General features: G+C 43.5%; 9 protein-coding genes across 9 annotated transcripts; 4 read left to right on the plus strand and 5 right to left on the minus strand.

The window, feature by feature from the left end:
• Positions 1 to 34: 34 nt before the first annotated feature.
• Positions 35 to 1,272, minus strand: BCIN_15g01780 (hypothetical protein). The gene has a single exon (XM_001547929.2). It carries the CDS (start codon positions 1,018 to 1,020, stop codon positions 139 to 141), a length of 882 nt encoding a protein of 293 aa, XP_001547979.1. The 5' UTR covers positions 1,021 to 1,272; the 3' UTR covers positions 35 to 138.
• A 1,114-nt stretch (positions 1,273 to 2,386) lies between these two features.
• On the minus strand, positions 2,387 to 3,792 carry BCIN_15g01790 (hypothetical protein). The gene is made up of 2 exons (XM_024697442.1): positions 2,702 to 3,792; positions 2,387 to 2,617 (listed from the first exon to the last, which is right to left on the minus strand). The coding sequence occupies exons 1-2, from the start codon at positions 3,514 to 3,516 to the stop codon at positions 2,434 to 2,436; spliced, it is 999 nt and encodes a 332-aa protein (XP_024553257.1). The 5' UTR covers positions 3,517 to 3,792; the 3' UTR covers positions 2,387 to 2,433.
• Positions 3,793 to 4,075: 283 nt separating this feature from the next.
• BCIN_15g01800 (hypothetical protein) lies at positions 4,076 to 5,957 on the plus strand. The gene has a single exon (XM_001547931.2). The coding sequence runs from the start codon at positions 4,654 to 4,656 to the stop codon at positions 5,848 to 5,850; it is 1,197 nt and encodes a 398-aa protein (XP_001547981.1). The 5' UTR covers positions 4,076 to 4,653; the 3' UTR covers positions 5,851 to 5,957.
• Positions 5,958 to 6,068: 111 nt separating this feature from the next.
• Positions 6,069 to 7,795, minus strand: Bcmpo1. Its single transcript, XM_024697443.1, has 3 exons — positions 7,388 to 7,795; positions 7,249 to 7,332; positions 6,069 to 7,183 (listed from the first exon to the last, which is right to left on the minus strand). The coding sequence occupies exons 1-3, from the start codon at positions 7,418 to 7,420 to the stop codon at positions 6,707 to 6,709; spliced, it is 594 nt and encodes a 197-aa protein (XP_024553258.1). The 5' UTR covers positions 7,421 to 7,795; the 3' UTR covers positions 6,069 to 6,706.
• Positions 7,796 to 7,988: 193 nt separating this feature from the next.
• Positions 7,989 to 9,754, plus strand: Bcrpb7. Its single transcript, XM_024697444.1, has 5 exons — positions 7,989 to 8,173; positions 8,246 to 8,867; positions 8,924 to 9,004; positions 9,056 to 9,225; positions 9,297 to 9,754. The coding sequence occupies exons 2-5, from the start codon at positions 8,619 to 8,621 to the stop codon at positions 9,313 to 9,315; spliced, it is 519 nt and encodes a 172-aa protein (XP_024553259.1). The 5' UTR covers positions 7,989 to 8,173; positions 8,246 to 8,618; the 3' UTR covers positions 9,316 to 9,754.
• Positions 9,755 to 10,129: 375 nt separating this feature from the next.
• On the plus strand, positions 10,130 to 11,807 carry BCIN_15g01830 (hypothetical protein). The gene has a single exon (XM_001547934.2). It carries the CDS (start codon positions 10,421 to 10,423, stop codon positions 11,408 to 11,410), a length of 990 nt encoding a protein of 329 aa, XP_001547984.2. The 5' UTR covers positions 10,130 to 10,420; the 3' UTR covers positions 11,411 to 11,807.
• A 346-nt stretch (positions 11,808 to 12,153) lies between these two features.
• BCIN_15g01840 (hypothetical protein) lies at positions 12,154 to 16,513 on the minus strand. Its single transcript, XM_024697445.1, has 2 exons — positions 13,645 to 16,513; positions 12,154 to 13,590 (listed from the first exon to the last, which is right to left on the minus strand). The coding sequence occupies exons 1-2, from the start codon at positions 16,174 to 16,176 to the stop codon at positions 12,391 to 12,393; spliced, it is 3,732 nt and encodes a 1,243-aa protein (XP_024553260.1). The 5' UTR covers positions 16,177 to 16,513; the 3' UTR covers positions 12,154 to 12,390.
• Positions 16,514 to 18,310, minus strand: BCIN_15g01850 (hypothetical protein). The gene is made up of 2 exons (XM_024697446.1): positions 17,720 to 18,310; positions 16,514 to 17,675 (listed from the first exon to the last, which is right to left on the minus strand). The coding sequence occupies exons 1-2, from the start codon at positions 17,978 to 17,980 to the stop codon at positions 17,232 to 17,234; spliced, it is 705 nt and encodes a 234-aa protein (XP_024553261.1). The 5' UTR covers positions 17,981 to 18,310; the 3' UTR covers positions 16,514 to 17,231.
• A 17-nt stretch (positions 18,311 to 18,327) lies between these two features.
• Positions 18,328 to 20,578, plus strand: BCIN_15g01860 (hypothetical protein). Its single transcript, XM_001547937.2, has 2 exons — positions 18,328 to 20,035; positions 20,085 to 20,578. Exons 1-2 carry the CDS (start codon positions 18,566 to 18,568, stop codon positions 20,136 to 20,138), a joined length of 1,524 nt encoding a protein of 507 aa, XP_001547987.2. The 5' UTR covers positions 18,328 to 18,565; the 3' UTR covers positions 20,139 to 20,578.
• The last annotated feature ends 106 nt before the right edge of the window (positions 20,579 to 20,684 follow it).

Below are 20,684 nucleotides of genomic sequence, written 5' to 3' on the forward strand. Positions count from 1 at the left end.
ATATATACCATAAAACAAAATCCTCTTAATCTCCTAAACAAAACTCCAAAAACAAATTATGAGTACGTTGGTCCTGAGTCCGTGGTTCGTTCGAAGGTAAGCCAGGTCCAGCCCCACTCCCTCTCCGTTACCGGTCACTCAAAACCACTTGGGAAACCTCATCCCGTCATCCGGTGGCCCGTCCTCACCACGAGTGGTAGAAGGAGTCAAAGTCAGAGGATCAGGAATCAAGACAACGGGTGTCCTTGGTCTGGCTCCGGATGACCCGAGTGCTTGTGGCTGGGTGATTCGGTCGTGATGCTTCTTGAGAGTCTCGGTGATTTGCTTTTTCATCCAGGCGTTCACCCGGGGATGCACACCTTCGTCTTTTGGAGGAACCTCCGGCGGTTCTGGGGACGATCTGCGTGGAGCATCGGTTGCCCTCCTTTGAAGCACCCGTTCTGGAAAGTTTCGCTGATGGGCACCTCGGCGTCTCATTGCGTTCCATCCCCGATTGAGAATGTCTGAGCTTGGTAAGTCGGATGGGCCGTTGGGAATCTTCCATAATTGTGCGTCAGCTTGTGACTGATACCCAGTTATGACGGGGAATTGAAGAACTGGCAAGTCGGGTGGACCGTCAGTCATGTTCGCCAAATGCGCGTTGGCTTGAGGTGGAGAAGTGGCTGCATGCGGAGGTTGATCGAAAGCTGGTACGTCGGGTGGAACTTGGGGTTGAGAGTCGGTTGAGCCTGAAGGCGCGTGTACCGGATGTGTGTTGTCTTGGAAGGTCTGGCCGCGAGGAGGTAAGCTTGGTTTCGCTTGCGGTGCTGCTAGAGGGCGCTGGCGGTTCTTCGCCTTACAAACAGGGCAAAGATCCATGCTTGGTCGTCTGATGGTCTCGTTCAAGCTGAAGGCTCTCTTCAAGCGACTGACGATTGGGCTTCGGTATTGGTAGGGTGTGGCCTGGGCCCGCTGTACGTAAGCTTCGGTGTCTGGAAGCTCGTGTGTACAGCTGTACACAACCATTCGTGTTGGCGGCATGAAGGCGGTGGAAGCTCTGGCTTTTGAAGTGTTAGTTTTTGTTGCTACTTTGATTGATTGAATTTGAATATGGGAGTTTCAATCCGATTCTTGATGTAGTAAAGGATGGAAGTGGTATTCAAATCTGATCTATCTGGAGAAGAAAAGAGAATAACCAATCGAGGATATTATTCCTCATATAGTTTTCGCTTGGTATTGTTTCTTCATAGTTATGTAGCTACTACAAAGACTCTGAGCTTTTTTTGGTGACTCGAGATTTAAAGCCAATTAATCAGTGTTTTAGCAGTAAGTTCTTTCACTTTCACCCATTTCTAATGTTAAGGAGAGCAATTCACACTACATTTAATTGTTCTATCACTGTTCCCTCACTAATTCGGCACTGTTTAACAGTTGATATTGCAATTCAAATGCCAACAGTAAACGTGCAGTCAGTTTCAGCGGATCTTCTCTTTTCAAAACCATCCCATTCCATTTTCTACGAACTCGTTCCAGAGCTCACCATTATTTCATACCTATTCATGACTTGTTCTGATGTTATTTCATAATGGTCTTGATTCTGATAGCTTCTACTCTACAGAAAAATGATTGATGCCGTTTTTACTTTCGTCATGTCACTGATTCCTGGGTACTAGTATTTCTCAGTCGTCTGGCTGAGGCAGATGTACACATTATGACACTTCTCATATATCTCAAAATATGGAGCAACTAACTCATACTGCGTTTCAATTGTGAAACAGTTTAATCAGAAAATGTATGCTACTAAAAGGAGGAGGCAACTAACGCATTCGGCTACAAGACCTAGATTTACAGCTCCGTGTAAAACACCACACATCATCCAAATCCGCCAGATCCTCATGATATGCAAAACCCATGCCTCAACTACCCATATCCATCTCCAAATCATTCGAATTCGAAGATATCAACAATATAAAGTAATTCTTTGAAAATCACATGATCGTCCCACGTGATAAACCGAACCCACAATCCTGCTTTGCCGAAAAAGAAGCTTTTCGAAAAGGAGAAGCGACAAAATTAGCTACGCACATCAGAATGCCAAGAAACGTTAAACGATAACCCTTTTTCAAAGCAGTGTTAGATGATAGAGTATAGTTCTTCCTAACGCTGTTTGTTTATTATTTTGGATAATTTTGAATGTAGATATTCTAGTGGTAGGTTGGGTAGTTGTAATGGTGAAACTATCGAGGACCTAATTGAGAGTATTGAAAAAGAAATCTTGGGTCGTTCGTCTTTGCTGAATCGTCTCTCTGGGATTATCTTTCTTACTACGCTAATTTGTATTTCTTGCCTACCTATAGCATCTTTGAGTCAATACTTAATTAAGGAGCATGTATTCATGTCACTCATATCATATAACAGTCATTTTATTCACCGTATTCTCCCGTTTTCATGTTTTCACAATAATCTCCAAAGTGCACAAGAGCAAGTTTTATTTTGTATAAGTTTTTGTATTTTCCTATTTTTTTTAAAAGTATTTTGATTATTTTTAAAGTTCCAACCGATGATACAAATAGTGCACCGACTCGTTGAAACTCGCAACGTAAAGATTGCCATCGTCGTACAAAAGATCACTATCTCCCTATAAAAAAGAAAGCCATTAGTCTTAAGCTCATAAAAGAATCATAACGCCAGAGATGAAAAAAGAAATCGGGGTATAACTTACTCTTTCCGCACCAGTTGACAACGAGCCTTTGTCCTCTGCTCCTTGATCGCCTTCTCCTCTTTGATCCGTGCAGCTCTTGCCCGTAGATCCAGTCCGGGGGAAGCTGATTCTGCGGGTATCGCGATGGACGTATGAGGAGTACGAGCTTGGAGGAAAAGCTCCTTGAGATCCGTAGGACGAGTAGCCGGTGGCGCTTGGTCCTGGATGAACTCGTTGTAATCCCTTGTTGCGTCTCTCGCCTTCCACTCCTTCCGAACTTTCTCCTCCCGAAACAGGCGCGCTCTTCGATCGGCAGGCGACTCTCTCGCAAGACTATCCCTCAACTTCTCTTCCATGTCCCGTGCATGGAAGTCTTCTCTAAGACGTTCCATGTTGGTATCCCGGTAGGGATTCCGAGATTGAAGAGCGGGGTCCGCGTCCGCATCCGCATCCGCTTCGTATCCTGCATCTAAGGCGGCTTGCGACACTGGCGACACTAGAGATACCGGTGGTCGGGCAGCTTCGGTATTGTACCGTCTTAATTGGTTTGGGATTGCTTGAGACTGCGATGCTGGTCTTGCGTGGGCTCTGCGAGGAATCGTCTGCTGTCGCGTTGGGGCCTGTGGTCTTCGTTGTTCGGCTTCTCGTTGCGCTTTCTCCTCTCTCTCCCGTACACAATACGGACACAACTCCAAGGAGGGTGTTCGGATTGTTTCGGTGGAAGTAAGAGCTCGCTTGAGTCTGCTGATTACCGAGGGCTTTTGTGGAGCTTGAAAGCTCAAGTTAGGAAGTTCGTGGCTGCAAGCGTACACGATTTTTCTGATTGTAGTAGGCATGATTGCTTAGTGGATGTGGTTTTTTGGTTGGTAGGTTGATTCGTCGATATCGTCAATTCAAAAACAGAATTCTTATTTGGAGTGAAGAGTATGTAGATGTATCGAAGATATGGATGAGTATGAGAAAACAAAATCCTATCGGGGAATTTATAAAACTTTATACTCCCATAAACGGATTGTTCAGCGACTCCATAGCATTGTTCAAAAAATCTTCGACGAAATTCACAATGAAGTTGATGCGATGCATATGACCCAATGACATAGTCCAGGAGCATCAAACTAGTTTTGAATTAGACTTCATCCTTCGGTTTCCTTATCCAGGAATTCGAAGGTGCAATAGTCTCGGTATATTGTTGACATAAAGAGTTGTATTCAAACTGTACTTTCTCATCTACGATGGAGATATAGATAAGTATGTAGTTATAAACAAATCCGAATTAATAGCGCAAACGATGCCTACCCAGAGAATGTGGTTGCTCTAGATAGTGAGCGAGGAGAGGTAACCCCAATTCTGAAAAAGAAGTCAGCATATAGAGGGGAAATAAACATTATCATATACGAATGTATGTTCAAAGAAAGCAAACAATTTGTCGAGACAGGCGCGTTTCAGCCAAGAACGGAAAGAAAATTGGCGTATGTGGCGCTTCTGTTTTGGAATAAAGTAGAATATAGGGCTGAGATGATCTCATCAAAGTTTTTCTTTGTATGGTGGCTCGTTTTGTTGTTGTTCTCGTATTGTTTTGGAATTTATCGGTGAACATGAGATATTTAGATGTTCTAATGGAAAGCTAGACGTTGTTTTGACGGAGAAACTAGATTGAATGCTCGATCTATTTCGAGACATGTGCTAAAAAGATGAGAACAACCCTGTTGTCTCGATTCTTTGTCAATTGCATATTCGATGATAAAGAAAGCAATCGTCGATAAAGAGATTATATGATCTTTGTCAAAACCATCAGTTTCAAACAATGGCCAGAAGAATCTACTTAATTCGGACAATAACCATTGTAAACCCAGCAGCTCATCCTCTCAAAAATAACAAGTCCAGTCTTCAAAATACAAAGTCCTACAGCTTTATATATCTTTATACTTTAATTGAACAAACAAATACCACACAAACCCATATCCACTTCCAACATGGCTTCGAGGACATCTTTCAAGCCAGTCGAGGTGCAGGTAGTTTACGGAGAATGCGGACACGTTTTGAGAAAGACCCAGGTAATCCCCATCCAAGTTCCCGTCAGCGGAGAGACGTCCAAGAAGAAGAAACGCAGCAGCTCTACTTCATCTAACGCATCCAAATCATCTCGTCGCAGCAGCTGGAAGTCTTTCCTTTGCACCGGTGCAGAGCAAGTTGAGAGTGACTCTGACAATGAAGCAGGTCTCGAATTCCAATGCGCAGGACTTGAACTCGTCGACCACGTTGCCGGCTTATGTCCAGACTGCACAGCCCGACAAGCTCGCTTGATCGCTCACCAACAAGCACGAGACTCCGAGATCATCCGCGCTCAAATTGCTCAAGAGCAAGACAATGAGCGCGAACGGCAACGTCGAACCTATAGACGCATGGAGGACCGACGCACCAAGTTCCGATGTGACAAATGCATCAGAGAAGATCGACATTCCATCGACCGATCGGGAAATGACGGATTCTGCTGCGAATTTGGACAATCATTCTGGAATGCCAAAATACCCGATGCTGAACACTTTTCCGTCCCCACCGAAGAATTAAAGCGCATGACCGTCGGTACATCTACAGCACGACACGCGGCAACCAAGGCAGCCAATTCCTACGGATGGCAACCCCAACCTGACCAATTCAACAGGATCGAACCCGAGGTCATTAGACAATTCATCGGAATCCCAGGAAGCCAGGCTGCATCTTTGCCCCCTCCCCCAGCTCCTAGATACGAGGACGCCAATCTCGATATCGCGCGATGGAACGCTCAAGTACGAACTCATCGAGGTACAGTACCGGCGCCAAATAAACCACTCCCTCAAATCCCATCGACAAGAAAGCCTCGGGCTACACCAGCGAGATTGAGACCATCGACTGGACCACAAGGATCTTGCAGGGTAAGCCCGCTCAGGACCAAAGACTCAGATGTGTCTATCATGACATCCCCAGCAGAAAGTGGTGAGGTATCACCAGTGTCACTTACCAACAGTCATTGGCCATCGGACCTTTCTAGACCAAAGACACAAGACGGGGAATACAACTTGAGAAGACAGATGTCTACTCTTGAACACGAAATTGATGGTGCATTGGAGAGTTGGACACAACCACAGGCAGCACCACAACCACAACCAGAGGAGAGAAGACGCAGAAGATGATTTTCCTTTGTTCGATATAGAGTAACCGCAAGAGAAGACGTAGAAGACAATTCCACTCCTTAGTTTCATTTGTTAATTTCATCTGCTGGCTTTTCCCGAAAGGATCACTGTCTTACTTTCCTTCGTTAGATTCTTTCCTTTGTATCATGTTTTTCAGGAGTAAATGGCGGAGAAGAAAATTCAGACAAGCAAAGCTTTATAAAACTTTAATAAATATATCTACAATACAAAATAGAATTGGCTATGTGAAATGGCGATGTACAAAATGTGAAATTAATGAAATTTATAGACTATGAGACGATATAGGGACACCGGTTTATTTCAATGGAATCTCAAGTAGTATTTTCGTCGCCAAGAGCGCACTTTGACATTGCATGGCGTGGATATGGTTCCATGTTGCGTAGCTCCCTTACCATTAATACCTTAACACTTAGTCAGGTCAAGCAGTTGGTCTTGCTATCATTGGTCATGATGTATGTATGTAGTTTAAATCCAGACACATTGATTTACCTAGGCATGCAGATGAAAGTTGACGAGTAGTGTTCGAGGGACTAAACATGGTATTCTCTGCATATCAAAAACTCGCTTGCAAATGTACAATTGAACCAAGAAATTAAGAAACGCCTCGCACCTCAAAAATAACTCCACCGAATTGGCTTATCCTTCCGGAAAGACTTTACTTCCCGCGAAAGCTATTCTGAACACTGCTGCCAATCTAGGGCGAGCTCCGTTGACCTTCTGAATAGACTGCCGCCTCTACCATTGCGCTCATGTCCACCTTTCTTCCCCTTGCCCTTCACGGGCTTCCCCCTGCATTGCTTGTCTGTGTGATATATCTCGGTCCTATATCGGGATTTCAGTTGGCTTTGCCGTTCTTGATGGTACCATTTGTCTGCTCGGCTTTGAATTTCGTAACCTCTTTTTCGACTGCAACATCAATCCTTTTTTGCAATTCCGGTCTGTATCCAAATATGAATAGCAACTCCATAAATACGAAGAATGGAGCGAGGACTAAAGCTTGCACGAGGTTGTCGAGTAATGCGGGGGCACGCTTTTCGAAAGCACCATGGCCGACGAATTGCATAATCCACGAGACAAAGAATACAGCACCAGCGATTTGATTTGCCAAAGTAGCATTTGAAGACGTAGCAAGGACATGATTCGAGAATGCAGTCCATCCGATAATGAATGGGAGAAGAATGCTGCCTGCGACCGGTTCAAGAAGGATGTAAAACCCGCTGTAGCATATTGATCCAATCGTGCTAAAGTTCAAAGGTAAATTCGGAATGGTAAGCCATGATGGCAGAGGTATCAATGTGGGACTGTTGGAGCACTGTTATATATTGTCAGCATGCCTGCCGTCCTCGTTCTCGAGATCGCGGAAGCTTCGGAGCATACAAGGAACAGACTGGTGGCCAGAATCAAAGGCACACATATCATATGAATGAAAACATTTGTAGGATTGTGATGGTAAGCCCCGTACTATATTTAACATTAGCCAATGTCTAGTAGCGCCGTAATATTCGCCCAGACATACAAAGGTAAGCTGTTTCTCGAGGTTGAGGGACATTTTGAAAAAAATGATCTGATGCGACAGGCTCAAAATCTTTGCGCGTGTCTGCGATATTCAGGAATGAGAAGGCGAATATGATTTAAAGGTCGATTTGCTGGTTCGAGGGTGAGGCGCAGTCGTTAACTCATCGAAAATATAGGAGTTCTTGGAATGAGTACAAGATGGAGAGATGGAGGGGGAGAGTGGATAGGATATAAGGCAATCAATATCAATACATCAATGCAGCCAATTTTGCCTAATTAAGCTGGGCGCAGTGAAAGGAGTCGTCTGAACGGATGAGGATCAAAATGAAAGCATGTGTTGAATTGTGAACCTCGGAATCAGAGTTGAGGGTGGTGTGGTTGGTGGTTGGTGGTTGGTTGGGTGGTAATTCGTAATTCGTAATTCTCGTGGCATGTCATTTTCGTAATTCGTATTAGTAATCAATCCCACGTGCATGCTATCGTAGACCAGAGAATGCATACAGCCAGTACCTCGATATACGCATGGACCAGCGCATATTTCATCCTTAGCGTCGCGGGAAAAGTCTCGAAACTCTTTAATAAATCGCGTAACCTACAACGTCGGGGCAATCGAGCTCTCTTCCTCTCTCTCAATCTCGACCCTTCTTGTCTTCCACAGTTACAGATTTCCCTCCATAATCACAATTCCCAACCACAGCATCGACAAACCTTTGCGCATTCTCTGTAATATCTTTCAGGGATCTGCCAAAGCGTCACGTCTTTGCAATTTCATTCATTTTCAAACAATGTATGTTGAAAGTTGACTATTTCCGACTTTGATGCATCTTGACTCGAAAACAAAGAGACTGACAGTCCACAGAATAGCAGGATCGACTCGGCACATTCGTCGAACTACGAACAACCTTGAGACGGACTGTGCGATCCGAAAGAGATTCGACATCTATATGGGATTGGGTCAATAACTTGGGGTTTAGAGCAGGCTGAGCTAGGTATTAAGAGTTACAGAGGGAAGGCTCTCGAAACATCACCATTGTCTCCATAGACAAATATACTTAAACTCCGCCTTATTTCAATAATATCACCTTCTCTACGACATTACACGTTTCTACCAAGAAGGAGGATTGTTGTGTTGCAGCGCAATTCCAAAGTTGCATTGCCCAGAAAAGGCATTGATTCTACAATCCTAAAATTCTATCCACTCCCGCTATCCATCTCGCTCCTCACCATTCAAAATGTTTTTCCTCTACAATCTTGAGCGTCAGGTCACCCTGCACCCATCGTACTTTGGTCGCAATATGCATGAGTTGGTGACTGGCAAGCTATTGAAAGATGTTGAAGGAACATGTACCGGTCTCTACTACATCATCACAATTATGGACACCTTCAACATTTCCGAAGGAAGAATCCTTCCAGGAAGTGGATTGGCTGAGTTCACTGTTGGATATCGTGCTGTAGTGTGGAGACCCTTCAAGGGCGAGACTGTAAGAACTCGAAATTGTGAATTCATTTAACGTGCATTTCTCATGGACATATGTAGGTCGATGCTATTGTAACCTCAGTCAATGCTGTCGGGTTTTTTGCGGATGCTGGTCCTTTGCCCCTCTTTGTATCTGCACATGTAAGTTTTGTTCATTGCTGTTGGTGTGCAATCCATACTAATTCAATGCAGCTCATTCCTCGTGACATCAAATTCGATGCAAATGCGACACCACCCCAATTTACAAACAATGAAGACTCTGTCATTGAGCCAGGCACTCATGTCCGAGTAAAGATTATCGGTACAAGACCTGAAGTCGGAGCCATGTTTGCCATTGGCAGTATCAAAGAGGATTATCTTGGGTGAGTTTCCCATCCTAATTTGTTACATCTCATTTGTGACATTGAACAACCCCAATTAACTTCATGTCTAGCTGTTTGCAAGCCTCGTGATCCTTGATATAATTCAGCCTCAACTAAACCCTCAACACCTTTCAAGCACATTTCAGTCATAACTTCAGATCTTTATGATTTGAGACCTAAGCTTTCTTGGACACACCACTATTGTCATTTCATGGAGATATGACCTACCCCAGAAGATCAGCTCAATCAAAGGCTTTGAGCTCTGAGGTTTAATAAAGTCTACCAGCTTCCTTATGGCAGGAATTTGGGTGAACTCAATGTTATAAATGGATCGATGAATGAATATCTATCTTACAAGTATTTCTGCTAGTATTGTTTGGTGATTGATTCTGTGAAATTCTAGCTAGGTACTTTCATTTTCTTGGTTCAATGGTCAGATCACGATGTCAAACATTTTTCTGATCGAATTTACCACATCATGCATTTAAACTTTATTCTAAGGATAGCACAATCTTGACCCCATTTATCATATTGTATGCATTATTCAATCAAGTTCAAAAACTGTTTTTCTGTTTGTGTTGGTTTTTGTTGACAGTTCAACTCAGAGTGGAGTCACCTTTTTGGTTTTTGGTTCTACAGTCACCCAAGGCCAATTTCGAAGCTTAGCTTTGGTATATGACCCTAAGTAAATGATAAGTCGGTATGTCAGCCTAGTGTAGAAGAACGGAATTGTGTTTGAAAATGCGAGTACAAGAACTAGTGCAGCTTCCCGTACAATGTCACATTCTGTTGTTATATGAGTCACCAGGAAATACTTTTTAAATTTTGTTTATTTATGAATGCTAGTACAGCAGCTAGTTTATTAGCGAGTAGAATTCACCGTAAAATGGAATATTGTTTCTCTGGTATATGCCCTGTGTTCCTTTTGTTACGGTCCATGTACCACGACTTGCTTGATACTGCAGATACCTCATGTTTATCCTGTTCTCAATGTACATTATGGTTTATTACGGTTTGTTTAGTATCATATAGGTATCACAACATACCCGGTACCATAGAACTACTTGCTACTTCATCATAATTTACTAGACATCAAATCAAATATTTACCCATTTAGTTTCACCCAATAATTTACATTCATCAAAAATCAATTAGTCGTTTTCGTTTTCGAACTAGCAACAGTCACGACTTCAATATGAATAACTCGGCAATCAACACTAAATACATGAGGCATGTTACGCAGCTAACCCGCGAATGTAGTTGTAAAAATAACCGCATCGAATGTCACCACCGCAGTTTCATTGGCGCCACAGCCGTCCAAAAAACTAAGATCCTCGAGGAGTCGGACATTGGACGATGTAAATGTCTTGCTATCGAGCCGACGATTCCACCACCAAAACCCGAGACATATACCGCACATCTAGCCGTGCTTCGCAACCCAACTCATAAAGAGTGGAAATCCAGGCCGCACAGATATCTTTCACCTGCTCTCTGTAACATCTCGCCGCATTATGTTCAGCGATTCGTCGAGCCTGCTGTCCGGGAGACACTCCGTAAGGGCGATTTCCCTGAGGGAAGACACGAATTTACATTGGCGAAGGCGCAGCAAGAGGTGATGAGATTTATGCATTTGAGCGGAGTAAAATATACTAGAGAAAAGCGCAGATATGCAGAACGAGCATCAGTACTGAAGAAGGAAAGTTATGAATTTGAACAACAGGTGGAGATTTTGATGATGAAGCTGCAGGAGATTCGATGGAAACGGAAAAGAGAAGAGGAATTATGCGTTTATCTTGAAGATCTTGTTGGGGTCAGGGAATGCGCGGAGCAGAAACGAGAATTTGGGGATCAAAAGAGGGAGTTTTTGTTAAGTCGAGAGAGATTGAAACGGGAGAGAGAATCCGGAACTTGTGAGGTAGTTGAGCAGTTTCAATTGGCTCATAAACTCGAAGATCGAGACAAGATTGAAAAACTTGCGCAGAGGGATGAGGAGGCTTTGGGAGAATTGGAAGAGTTTTTGGAGGAGCTAGATGTGATAGAATGGAGGGAGAGAGAAAGGGGAAAGTTGGGGAAGCTGGGGAAGAAATGGATAGGTGGGGGAGAGAAGGGGGATGGGGATGTGAAGAAAAATGTCGAAACTGAATGGATGGATGAATCGCTGAGTCTTTTTCTTGATAATTCTTGATTGTCCTGTTCTTAGATGGGTGGGTGGTCGATTTGCTGGATTTTATGGATTTAGAGATTGGGGTTGGGTTATATGGGTGTTTTGAAATTAAGGAGGGTGAGCAGATACTAGTTAGTCATTTGAGCAAGCATAGCGGGATGTCTAGAGGGGAATAGAAGTTTATGGGATGAGTTTGATACTGCTATTAACTTTGTAATGTGTGTGTATTTTGCTGCGGTGTGCTGTGCTGAGGTTATTTTTCTGTCTAGCTTGCTTGTGGATATAGATGTATTTAATCTAGGCTTTGTGAATGGCGGGAATTTGTGTAGGTATTTGAAAAGAGTAGAAGGCATTAGAGATCACATAAGAAAGGCGTTCGCATATACCATACAATCATAGAGCAATCCTAAATGATTAACTATATATAGCAAACAGACAAATCGTTACATATCAACAATAAAGTGAATGAATAGAAGAAGTTTATACAGCAAATAGAGAGTAGAAACATAGATTGCTTTTCCTAAATTATACAAAAAAGACATATACATATTAGCTACAAAGAAGTCATATGATCAGCATGTGTTCTTGTGCATAATACAAACTTGAACTCAATGCGTATGGTATCTTACTATTATCAATTTTTGAGATGTTTCTTAAAGGTGGAGCTTGAACCAAAAGTTCATGGTTCAGGACGTATACGATATACATTAAGTTCTAAGTTTGAGAGGTTTGGAGACACATTTAGCATGTATAGATCTCGAAATTGATAGATTTGTTGTCTATTAAATAGGCACTGATGGTCTCTCTTGCCATGTTTTGCTTCACTAGGTATCAAATAACCTCAAGGTTGACTTGTATTCCGAGTGTAAGAAAATACAGTACATCGGTAATCTCTCAAATATCAAAGTGTACAAATAATTACAATTAGAATCTTCATTCCCCAAAGAAAACAAACACATCGATTGCTTAGATCAAACATTCATATCTTGAGTCCTGCCTTTTTACTTGTGCTCCTTGTATCCTGGTCTTCTCTTCATTCCTTCGAAATGCTGGTACGGTCTACCTCCAGACCCGGGATGAAATGACATATGAGTTAAATGTACATACAGATACCTAGCCTTCTCGCCATGTGCAGTGAGGAGAGCGGATTCCGGGGGGCCGTACATAGTGAAGTGCTCCAGACCTTTATGAGCCACGGCAAGTTGGAGCTGCCCATTTGTCATTCTCACAAGAGCGTTATTGAGCTGTTCTTCATCATAATAGTTTACCCTTCTTTGGTCCCCGGCTCTAGGGATCGTTTCAAGCCAGTCCCTCAGAAAGTTCTCATTGGTTAAGCCTTGCGTCCATGGCTCGTTGGGATACTGGTTTCGAAGAGATAGCACCGCAGCTGCAGCACCACATGTTCCAAACTTACCCGAAATGATAGCTGTCGTGTAGAGCACATCCCATTCTTTCCTAGCGTAATTCTTAATCCTATACCTCTCATGAATGGTTCCAGGGTTGATAAGTTCAAGATCCTCTAGCCCAATTTTTGTGGGCTTAGGGTGTTTTACTCGTAGCTCGTGACCGAGATTCTTTGTTCCATGTTTGATTTCTAGCTCGCGCTCATTTTCGCGGAGGAGGCTTAATGCATAAAGCTCGTCGTCAATTATCATCTGCGCCCTTTTGGCAGCCAACTCATCACTATCTTTGCTGTGGTCCTGTACGTGTTCTGGAAGCCACGATTGATGGCTATCCGCAAAGATAGAGATGGCCGTTGCTATAATTGCTTTATTTCCCTCACCAGTGTTGTGCAATTGCTCCATTGCTTCTCTTCGGACCGTTTCATCGCCCAAATTCTTCAAAGTCTCAAGAATATCGAGAACCCCATCGACTGTAAGTGTCCCCACAGGCTTAAAGGCACTGGATTTAGTAGGAGTGGTCTTCGGTTTTTTCCCAACTTTCTCGCCTGGCAAGGGCTCCCCTGTTGGCGGTCTTTTCTTTGAAGAAGGAACAGCCCCTACCAAAGGTGCGGGCTTGGGAGTGGGCTTGGGTCTTTTGGGATTTTTCTTATCTAAGGAATCTTCTGGAGGTCTTTTCCCGGTAGGGGTTTTGCCTATTTTCGGGAGTGTAGGATAGATAACTTCCGTTGTTGTTCCAGTAGGTTGCGGTTTCACCGGTGCAGCTGGCACATGATGGAAGGTTAAACTAACAATAGGGGCCTTATATTTGTCAGCAAAAAGCTTTCACTCAAAGGAGGGTTCTAGACTACTTACAGTTGTGACTTTGGGTTCTGCGTTTCCAGCAGCTGATGTGGCAAGACCACCAAACAAGCTAAGGCCGGTCACCTTAGGAGGAGGATTAAATACAGCTCCAAGTGGTGGGGTCTTGACCTTGGTGGGTGCATGCCCTGAAGGTTTAGGCTTTAAAGGTTTAGTCTTTCCTGTGATCAAACTTTCGTGATCGTCGCCGGTGCCATCTGGGGCGTTTACTCCATAACCTTGCGGGCCTTCCTCTTTTTTTCCCTCTGGCTGGACGATTTTCGTTTTTGTTTTGGGAGGAGTTGGTGTACCTGGTGGAAAATCACCATATATGCCAGTGCCATGTATAAGATCGTAATCTGGATCATAGCCTAGGTCTATCCAAGATTCTGCGGATGCATCTTCCTCATCATTACCAGGCAGGTAATCTGGATTTGTTGTATCTGTTTTGTCTGACGGAAGTTTAGGGTAGTGCACTTTACCATCTGCTCCTACAACTTTTTGCCTTGGCTTAGAAGAAGTCACTTGGGGCTTCAGTGGTTTTAGCTCAGGCTTTGATTTCTGAGGTTTCTGAAGTTTCTGAGGTTTTGGTGGTTTTGGTGGTTTTGGGGGTTTTGGAGGTTTTGGGAGTTTTTGAGGTTTTTGAGGTTTTTGAGGTAATTGAGTATTTGATGGTTGAGGATATATTGGAAGTGAAGCAGTTAGACCACCAGTACTAGCGTTCAAGCATTCAGCAAGTGATTCCGCAGCACCTTGTGCTGGGGGAATGCTTGATTTTCCACTGACATCTACATCAAAATAAGGGTTGTGCCCAGCTGCCGCTTCCAATCTTTCTATCAACCTTGCTCTAGCTTCCGATATCACTTTTGGTCTTTCGGGCTTTGGCGTTTTTCGTCTTGGAAGTTTCTTCATGTTCCGAGTCGGAGAAAACAGTGAAGGTACTATCAAAGGGATATGCTGCTGTACGGATGTTTGTCCTGGCAAAGTAGGATATGTCACCACACCTGATCCTCCAGGTGGTTTAGGTGGTCCTCCAGGTGGTTTGGGTGGTCCTCCAGGTGGTTTAGGCGGTCCTCCAGGTGGTTTGGGTGGCCCAGGGGGCTTCGGAGGCTTGGGGGGTATTGTCTTCTTCTTGTCCTCGGGAAGCTTTTCAGTGTCACTTCGGTTGTCCTCTTCCTTAAACCCCATATACTTAGCAACTTTGCTTCTCCAAAATTCTATACTCTTATCATTCAGCCCCATAATATCCATTAATCTGAATAAATCAACCTCTTCTGTAGCGTCATCATCTCCACCAGGCCATTCTTGGATTCTGTCGTCTGGATTTGAAACATAGTATTCTGCAAGCTGCACCAATTTCAAGCAGAACTCGACCCAATGACAGACATCCTTTACGTTCAGTGAACCGCGAGCTTGTCGGAACTCAATGGTATGAGCTCGTGATGAGGATCTCAACGATTGGAAATTTACTAGCCTGTTTGTGTATGCCGTAGGGAAACACATGTAACTAGCAAGTTCCTTTTCATCCTGCAGTTGATCAACTTCATCGCGAATCTGTTTGATTGTTCTTTGTTTTCTATAGACAGAAATTTCCGCTGGCTGATCCCAGATCTCATAGAATTTGTCCTTCAATGCGACATAATCCGCACCCAGAAGCGTGTGCAAGCGGTTGCTAATGAGGTTGCCCCTTGCAGCAGGATGACCTGGACGACGACATCTAGGGTGCAGTCTTGAGATCTCATCTTCGTATATCAGCAAGATACATGCCAACTCTTTCAGTGTAGCAAGATCGGGGGCCTCGACATGCACCTGTAGGGCACATTGATTTGTTATGAAGCCTTCATATAGTTCATTTCCCGTACCTTTGAGCGCTTTGACAATTTCTTCAAGCTCGGTCGTATCTCTTTGGTCGTTACTCTTGAGAACTCGAGATACCACTTCTATGCCATAAGAATCCCATCGTTTAGAAGTTCTGCTAGAGATACGTGGTATCCATTTATAAAGATTTGTGGAACCTTGGCCGACAACTGTTGCATCTGTCGAAATGATCCATTGATCGTAGGACCCATTAGCTTTATCCTTCTTTCTTCGTATACCTCCATGCTTGATATTACCTTTAAGCCATGCAACCTTATTGTTAAGTTTATTTAAGACTATTTCTTGTGGTTCGAGATTGTATGGCCTTAAATTAGATATGTCCTTCTTCTCGTCCTCATTTTTAACATTATTTTTGCGAATGGCCCAGCTATTGTAGATGATATTGGCATGTTTTCCAAAGAGCGTGCTGACCGCTGGACTCCATGCTAGGTCGCGACGAATGGCTAACGGAACATTTTTCTCGATTCCATGGTTAGCACCATGCCCATCATGGTCTGTAAGATCAAGTTCTAGATCATGAAATGCCAACACATATTCCAATTCAACACCATATTTCAGATTCTTTCGCTCAGATTTTGGTTTGTCCTCGGTTTGTAGTTGAAACGGATTCGGGGTGGGGAGTGTATAGATATAAGGCGAGAAAGCGCGGTGAATCCAGTCGAAAATCATATTGCAGACCGTTGATCTTGTAACTTGTCTTAGATTCTCTGCGCCACGGTGTTTAAGAAATAGAAGATGAGATGTGAAGTTGTCTGCTGTAAAAAAGGAAAATTATCCTTTGATAGTACGAAAACGGACTCAAACAAAGATGCACACAATCAGAAAGGATGGAAGTCCAGTCAAGAAAGAAAACAATCAAAATAAGAAAATCCTTTATTCCAGCGGGTGGCATTTTACAATTCAATTAAAGTGCTCTTGTTGTCTGCTGGTTACATGGTTGGAGACCAAGATCAATAATCAGCACCAAAATTTACAGGCAGGAATCAATCATTTCTAGAAAAATATCTGGAAATGCAGAAAGATTCAATCATCCCTTCTCGCTCACTGAGAGACCTTCAACGAAAACTCAGCAAAGTTGACTTGATATCAATTTTTCCAGAAGAAAACGATGATGAGTATTTGGAATATTTCGGACAGTGCAACATGTGAGAAGCTGGACTTCCTAGATAGAATGACGAGTTGTCCAAGAACTTGGTGAAAGACTATATGTTCAGAAACGAATAAAAACTCCATGTAGCCATGAACGTAAGCTATAAAAAAATAAAAATAAATAAATAAAAAAATAGAAAAATAAAAAACTCGATTTGCCCCATAACGACATCCATTAGAGGCTCAAATATAATGTGCAGCAGCTTGGAAAATAGTAGTAAAAGCTACCACCATCCACCAGATCCCAAGACGCTTATTCATGTGTAATGAATGATCTTGAAGACCATAGGAAGTATTCGATGAAACAGATGGCATTGCAATATCTAGCAGGAAGCAAATATAAATCCAATCAATTCTAACTCCTCGCTCGAACCGAATACCTCATCCTCATCCTCATCCTCCTTGGGCACCGTTTCCTCAACCTCAACTTTTCTGATATCTGCAGATCTTAATGATACAGACGAGCCTCGGTGCACTTAAACAGACGGGTCAACATCACTTGGTCTCCAAGCTGTGGAGGTTGGCAATCGCAAAGACTCCAAATTACGTGCAAATTCTCCAGGGGAGGTATTTAGTTAGGAGAATGGCGCAGCACTCCACGTTGAGTTTTCGGGATTTTGTAGTATAGTGATTGTTTCGAAGGTGTGCCTCTCGTCAGGAATGGTTGCAGTTGGCACAATAGCACTGGGTTCTTTCTCAGGCTCAGATTTAGTAGTACTAACTATTGCCTCTGTTGCCTTTTTCTTTATATCTTTTGCTTTTTGTGCAGCTTCTTGAGTTGCTTGGCGCATAGCTAATGTAATAGTCGTTTCGGCAGCCCCAGAAGGTTTCGCATTACCAGATTTGGATATCGATGCGGGAGGGGCAGCAGGAGCCACAGCCGGCTTGTTATTCTCTTTTACATTCGTTGGAGGTTTTGCTTTGATGGCTGGATTTGCTCCTGGTCCCGACACAGGTACAATCTTGATATGTTGCTTCAGTTCGCCGTATTCGTTCCAATCCTCAATCTCAACGAGATCCTGAAATTGTTAGCCATGTTCTCTGACATTCGATTTCAACATACACCAAGAACCAAACCCTCCTGGACTAAGCCTGGGATCTTTCTAGCACGCCCCGATTCATCTTTACCGGCTCTGCGACCCCATAGCATTCGTGCCTTTTCGTCGGTCGCAATATCAAGCGCTTTGAATGGGATTCTGTTCGCTTTCAAGATGGTCTCCAGCCTCGACGTCGCAGTAACAATGTGCGATGAGCCGGAAGTCAACGATGTGTACAGATAGAGAGCAGGGTCGGTGGAATAAGAAGCAGAAGAAGACGAAGCCATATCTGTTAACTTTGAAGCCTGAAGGGGGGAATGTACAGTATTGTGACTGATGTAGTTCGTCGACGACGACAAAAGCGATTAATGAGCAGCTTGGTAATTTCCGGGTTTGATGTTATAATTAGAACTTCGTAGAATGAATCTGAGTATTCATAAAAGCTTTATATATTTCGAAATCGCATAAATCCGAGACGATTTGGCAAGAGTATTGAGGGACCGTGAATGTCATTTCCGTTGAGCGTATTGTTTCAGGGTCAAGCTTATCGGCACCAACCCATTGATAAGAGCTCTAAATCCCGAGGGAGCGAGCACCGAGCCAAGACCAATACATTCACATAGCAAAATATGACGACTTCTAATGGTGCTCAGTTGATAGCCCGCGCTCTCAAAGATCTGGGAGTGGAGGTTATATTTGGCCTGGTGGGCATACCGGTGGTGCAAATCGCAGAGGAAGCAATTGCTGTAGGGATACGGTTCATTGCATTCCGGAATGAACAAGCTGCAAGCTATGCCGCCACTGCATATGGATACTTGACAGGACGGCCTGGAGTTTGCCTCGTTGTCGGTGGCCCGGGTGTGATTCATGCAATGGCAGGCATAGTCAACGCATCTGCCAATACCTTTCCAATGCTTTTACTAGCAGGCTCAAGCGAAACTCATTTGATTACAAAAGGAGCTTTTCAAGAGCTCGATGCTATCTCTCTTTTGAGTCCGCATACGAAGATTGCAGTACGATCGAACCTCGATTCAATATCACATTCAATTACGGCCGCTTATAGAACGTCATGGTATGGCAGGCCTGGAGCAGGTTTCGTTGATTTGCCCGCAGATATTATACAAGGAGAAGGAGAATACATATCAACACAGATAGTGCCTGCTGCGCCACGAGCCGCAGGAGATGCGGAAAGTATAAAAAAGGTTGTACAATTACTGAAATCTGCAAAAGCACCCCTTGTTATCGTTGGAAAGGGTGCCGCATACGCTCAAGCCGAATCTGTAGTGCGACAATTGATTGACCAGACCAATATTCCTTTTCTACCAACCCCTATGGGAAAGGGAGTTTTGCCTGACTCACATCCATCCAACACAGCGACAGCTAGATCTGCAGCACTTAAAGGTGCCGATGTTGTTCTGGTTCTTGGTGCACGACTCAACTGGATACTCCATTATGGTGAAGCACCAAAATACAATCCGAATGTTAAGATAATTCAGGTCGATATATCTGCCGAAGAAATTGGAAAAAACAACGGTGACGCTGAACTTGGAATAATTGGTGATATCAATGTGGTGGTCAAGCAACTCATTGATTCTCTACAGGACTGGCAATACGATACATCTTCAGTATACATAAAGAACCTGAAAGCAAGTACAAGCAAAAATGAAGCTACCGCTGCTAGAACTGCGAAAATTGACAAATTTCCAATGACATACGGTCGAGCTTTTGATGTCATCAAAGAAACCGTTCACAAACTTTCTCCGCCGAAAGACGGTGGCGTAGTTTATGTATCTGAAGGCGCAAACACGATGGATATCTCACGTAGTGCATTTCCTGTAGAGCATCCACGACTGCGTCTTGACGCTGGAACTCATGCCACAATGGGCGTGGGTCTAGGATATGCCATTGCAGCTCATTGTGCATATAATCTACCCTCAGGAGAAGCGCGAAGCGGACCAAATTTTTCCCACAAGAAGATTATTTGTTTAGAAGGCGATTCGGCTTTCGGATTCTCACTGGCAGAGGTTGAAACAATGGCGCGGTATGGTATGGACATTCTCATCTTTGTTATGAATAACGGTGGAGTGTATCAAGGTGATAGCGAAAGCTCAGATGAGTGGTTGAAACTGCAAAAGAACAGTAAAATGGGTTCCAAGGGAGGCTTACGTAGTACAAGTTTAGGGTGGGAAGTTGATTATCAAAAAGTTGCAGAAATGTGTGGTGGAAAAGGTTTTCTAGTCCGTAGTCCTGACGAGCTTGCAAAAGCTACAGAAGAGGGGTTCAAAGCAAGTGTACCGGTGATCATAAATGTTATCATAGAAGCAGGAGCACAGAAGACGTTGGTGAGTATGTTCCCGATTAGTCCTGGCTACTTGACTAACTTGTGAACAGGAGTTCGCATGGCAGCAAGATTCGAAGAAGAATTCAAACAAAGCAAAGCTGTGAAGACGTTTGAGGGTATTCTAGTGGGGCAGGGGTGGCCGGCTACGACTTTGGAATCGCTACTTTGGCCAATCGGGAAGGTGCATGAATCGACTCAACATTCAACACAAGCAAAGGTACAAGAAGTGGTATTTTTGATTCTCTATTATTTCTGTAGAGTTCTTTTTTGTTCTATTGATAGATTTCTATACAGGATGCAAATCCACGTCCATGGGCAAACAATGTTTTTCACTTGCATCTTCTAAAGGGGCCGTTCAACTGCAAAGCTGCAAGTTGTCTTGAATATTGAAACATGCAATAGATCATTGGTGCATACGCACCTTTATGTAAAAGGAAATCGGTTTCATTATTGTTCTCTACCTTTTTCTTCTTCTTTGTATTAATGTCAGGGCTCTTAGAATGTATACTGGCGTTGGATATTTGTATAATGATTAGACCATTCATAAATGTATCTTTAGTTACAATCTGATACCTGTGCCACGTATTGTTTCTTACTTTGCGCTCATATCGCACATCGATATACCAGGTCGGCTCCATGAGCCTCAGTAC

The sequence above is a fragment of the Botrytis cinerea genome, chromosome 15, assembly GCF_000143535.2.
Source record: "Botrytis cinerea B05.10 chromosome 15, complete sequence".
In the NCBI taxonomy this organism is placed as follows: domain Eukaryota; kingdom Fungi; phylum Ascomycota; class Leotiomycetes; order Helotiales; family Sclerotiniaceae; genus Botrytis; species Botrytis cinerea.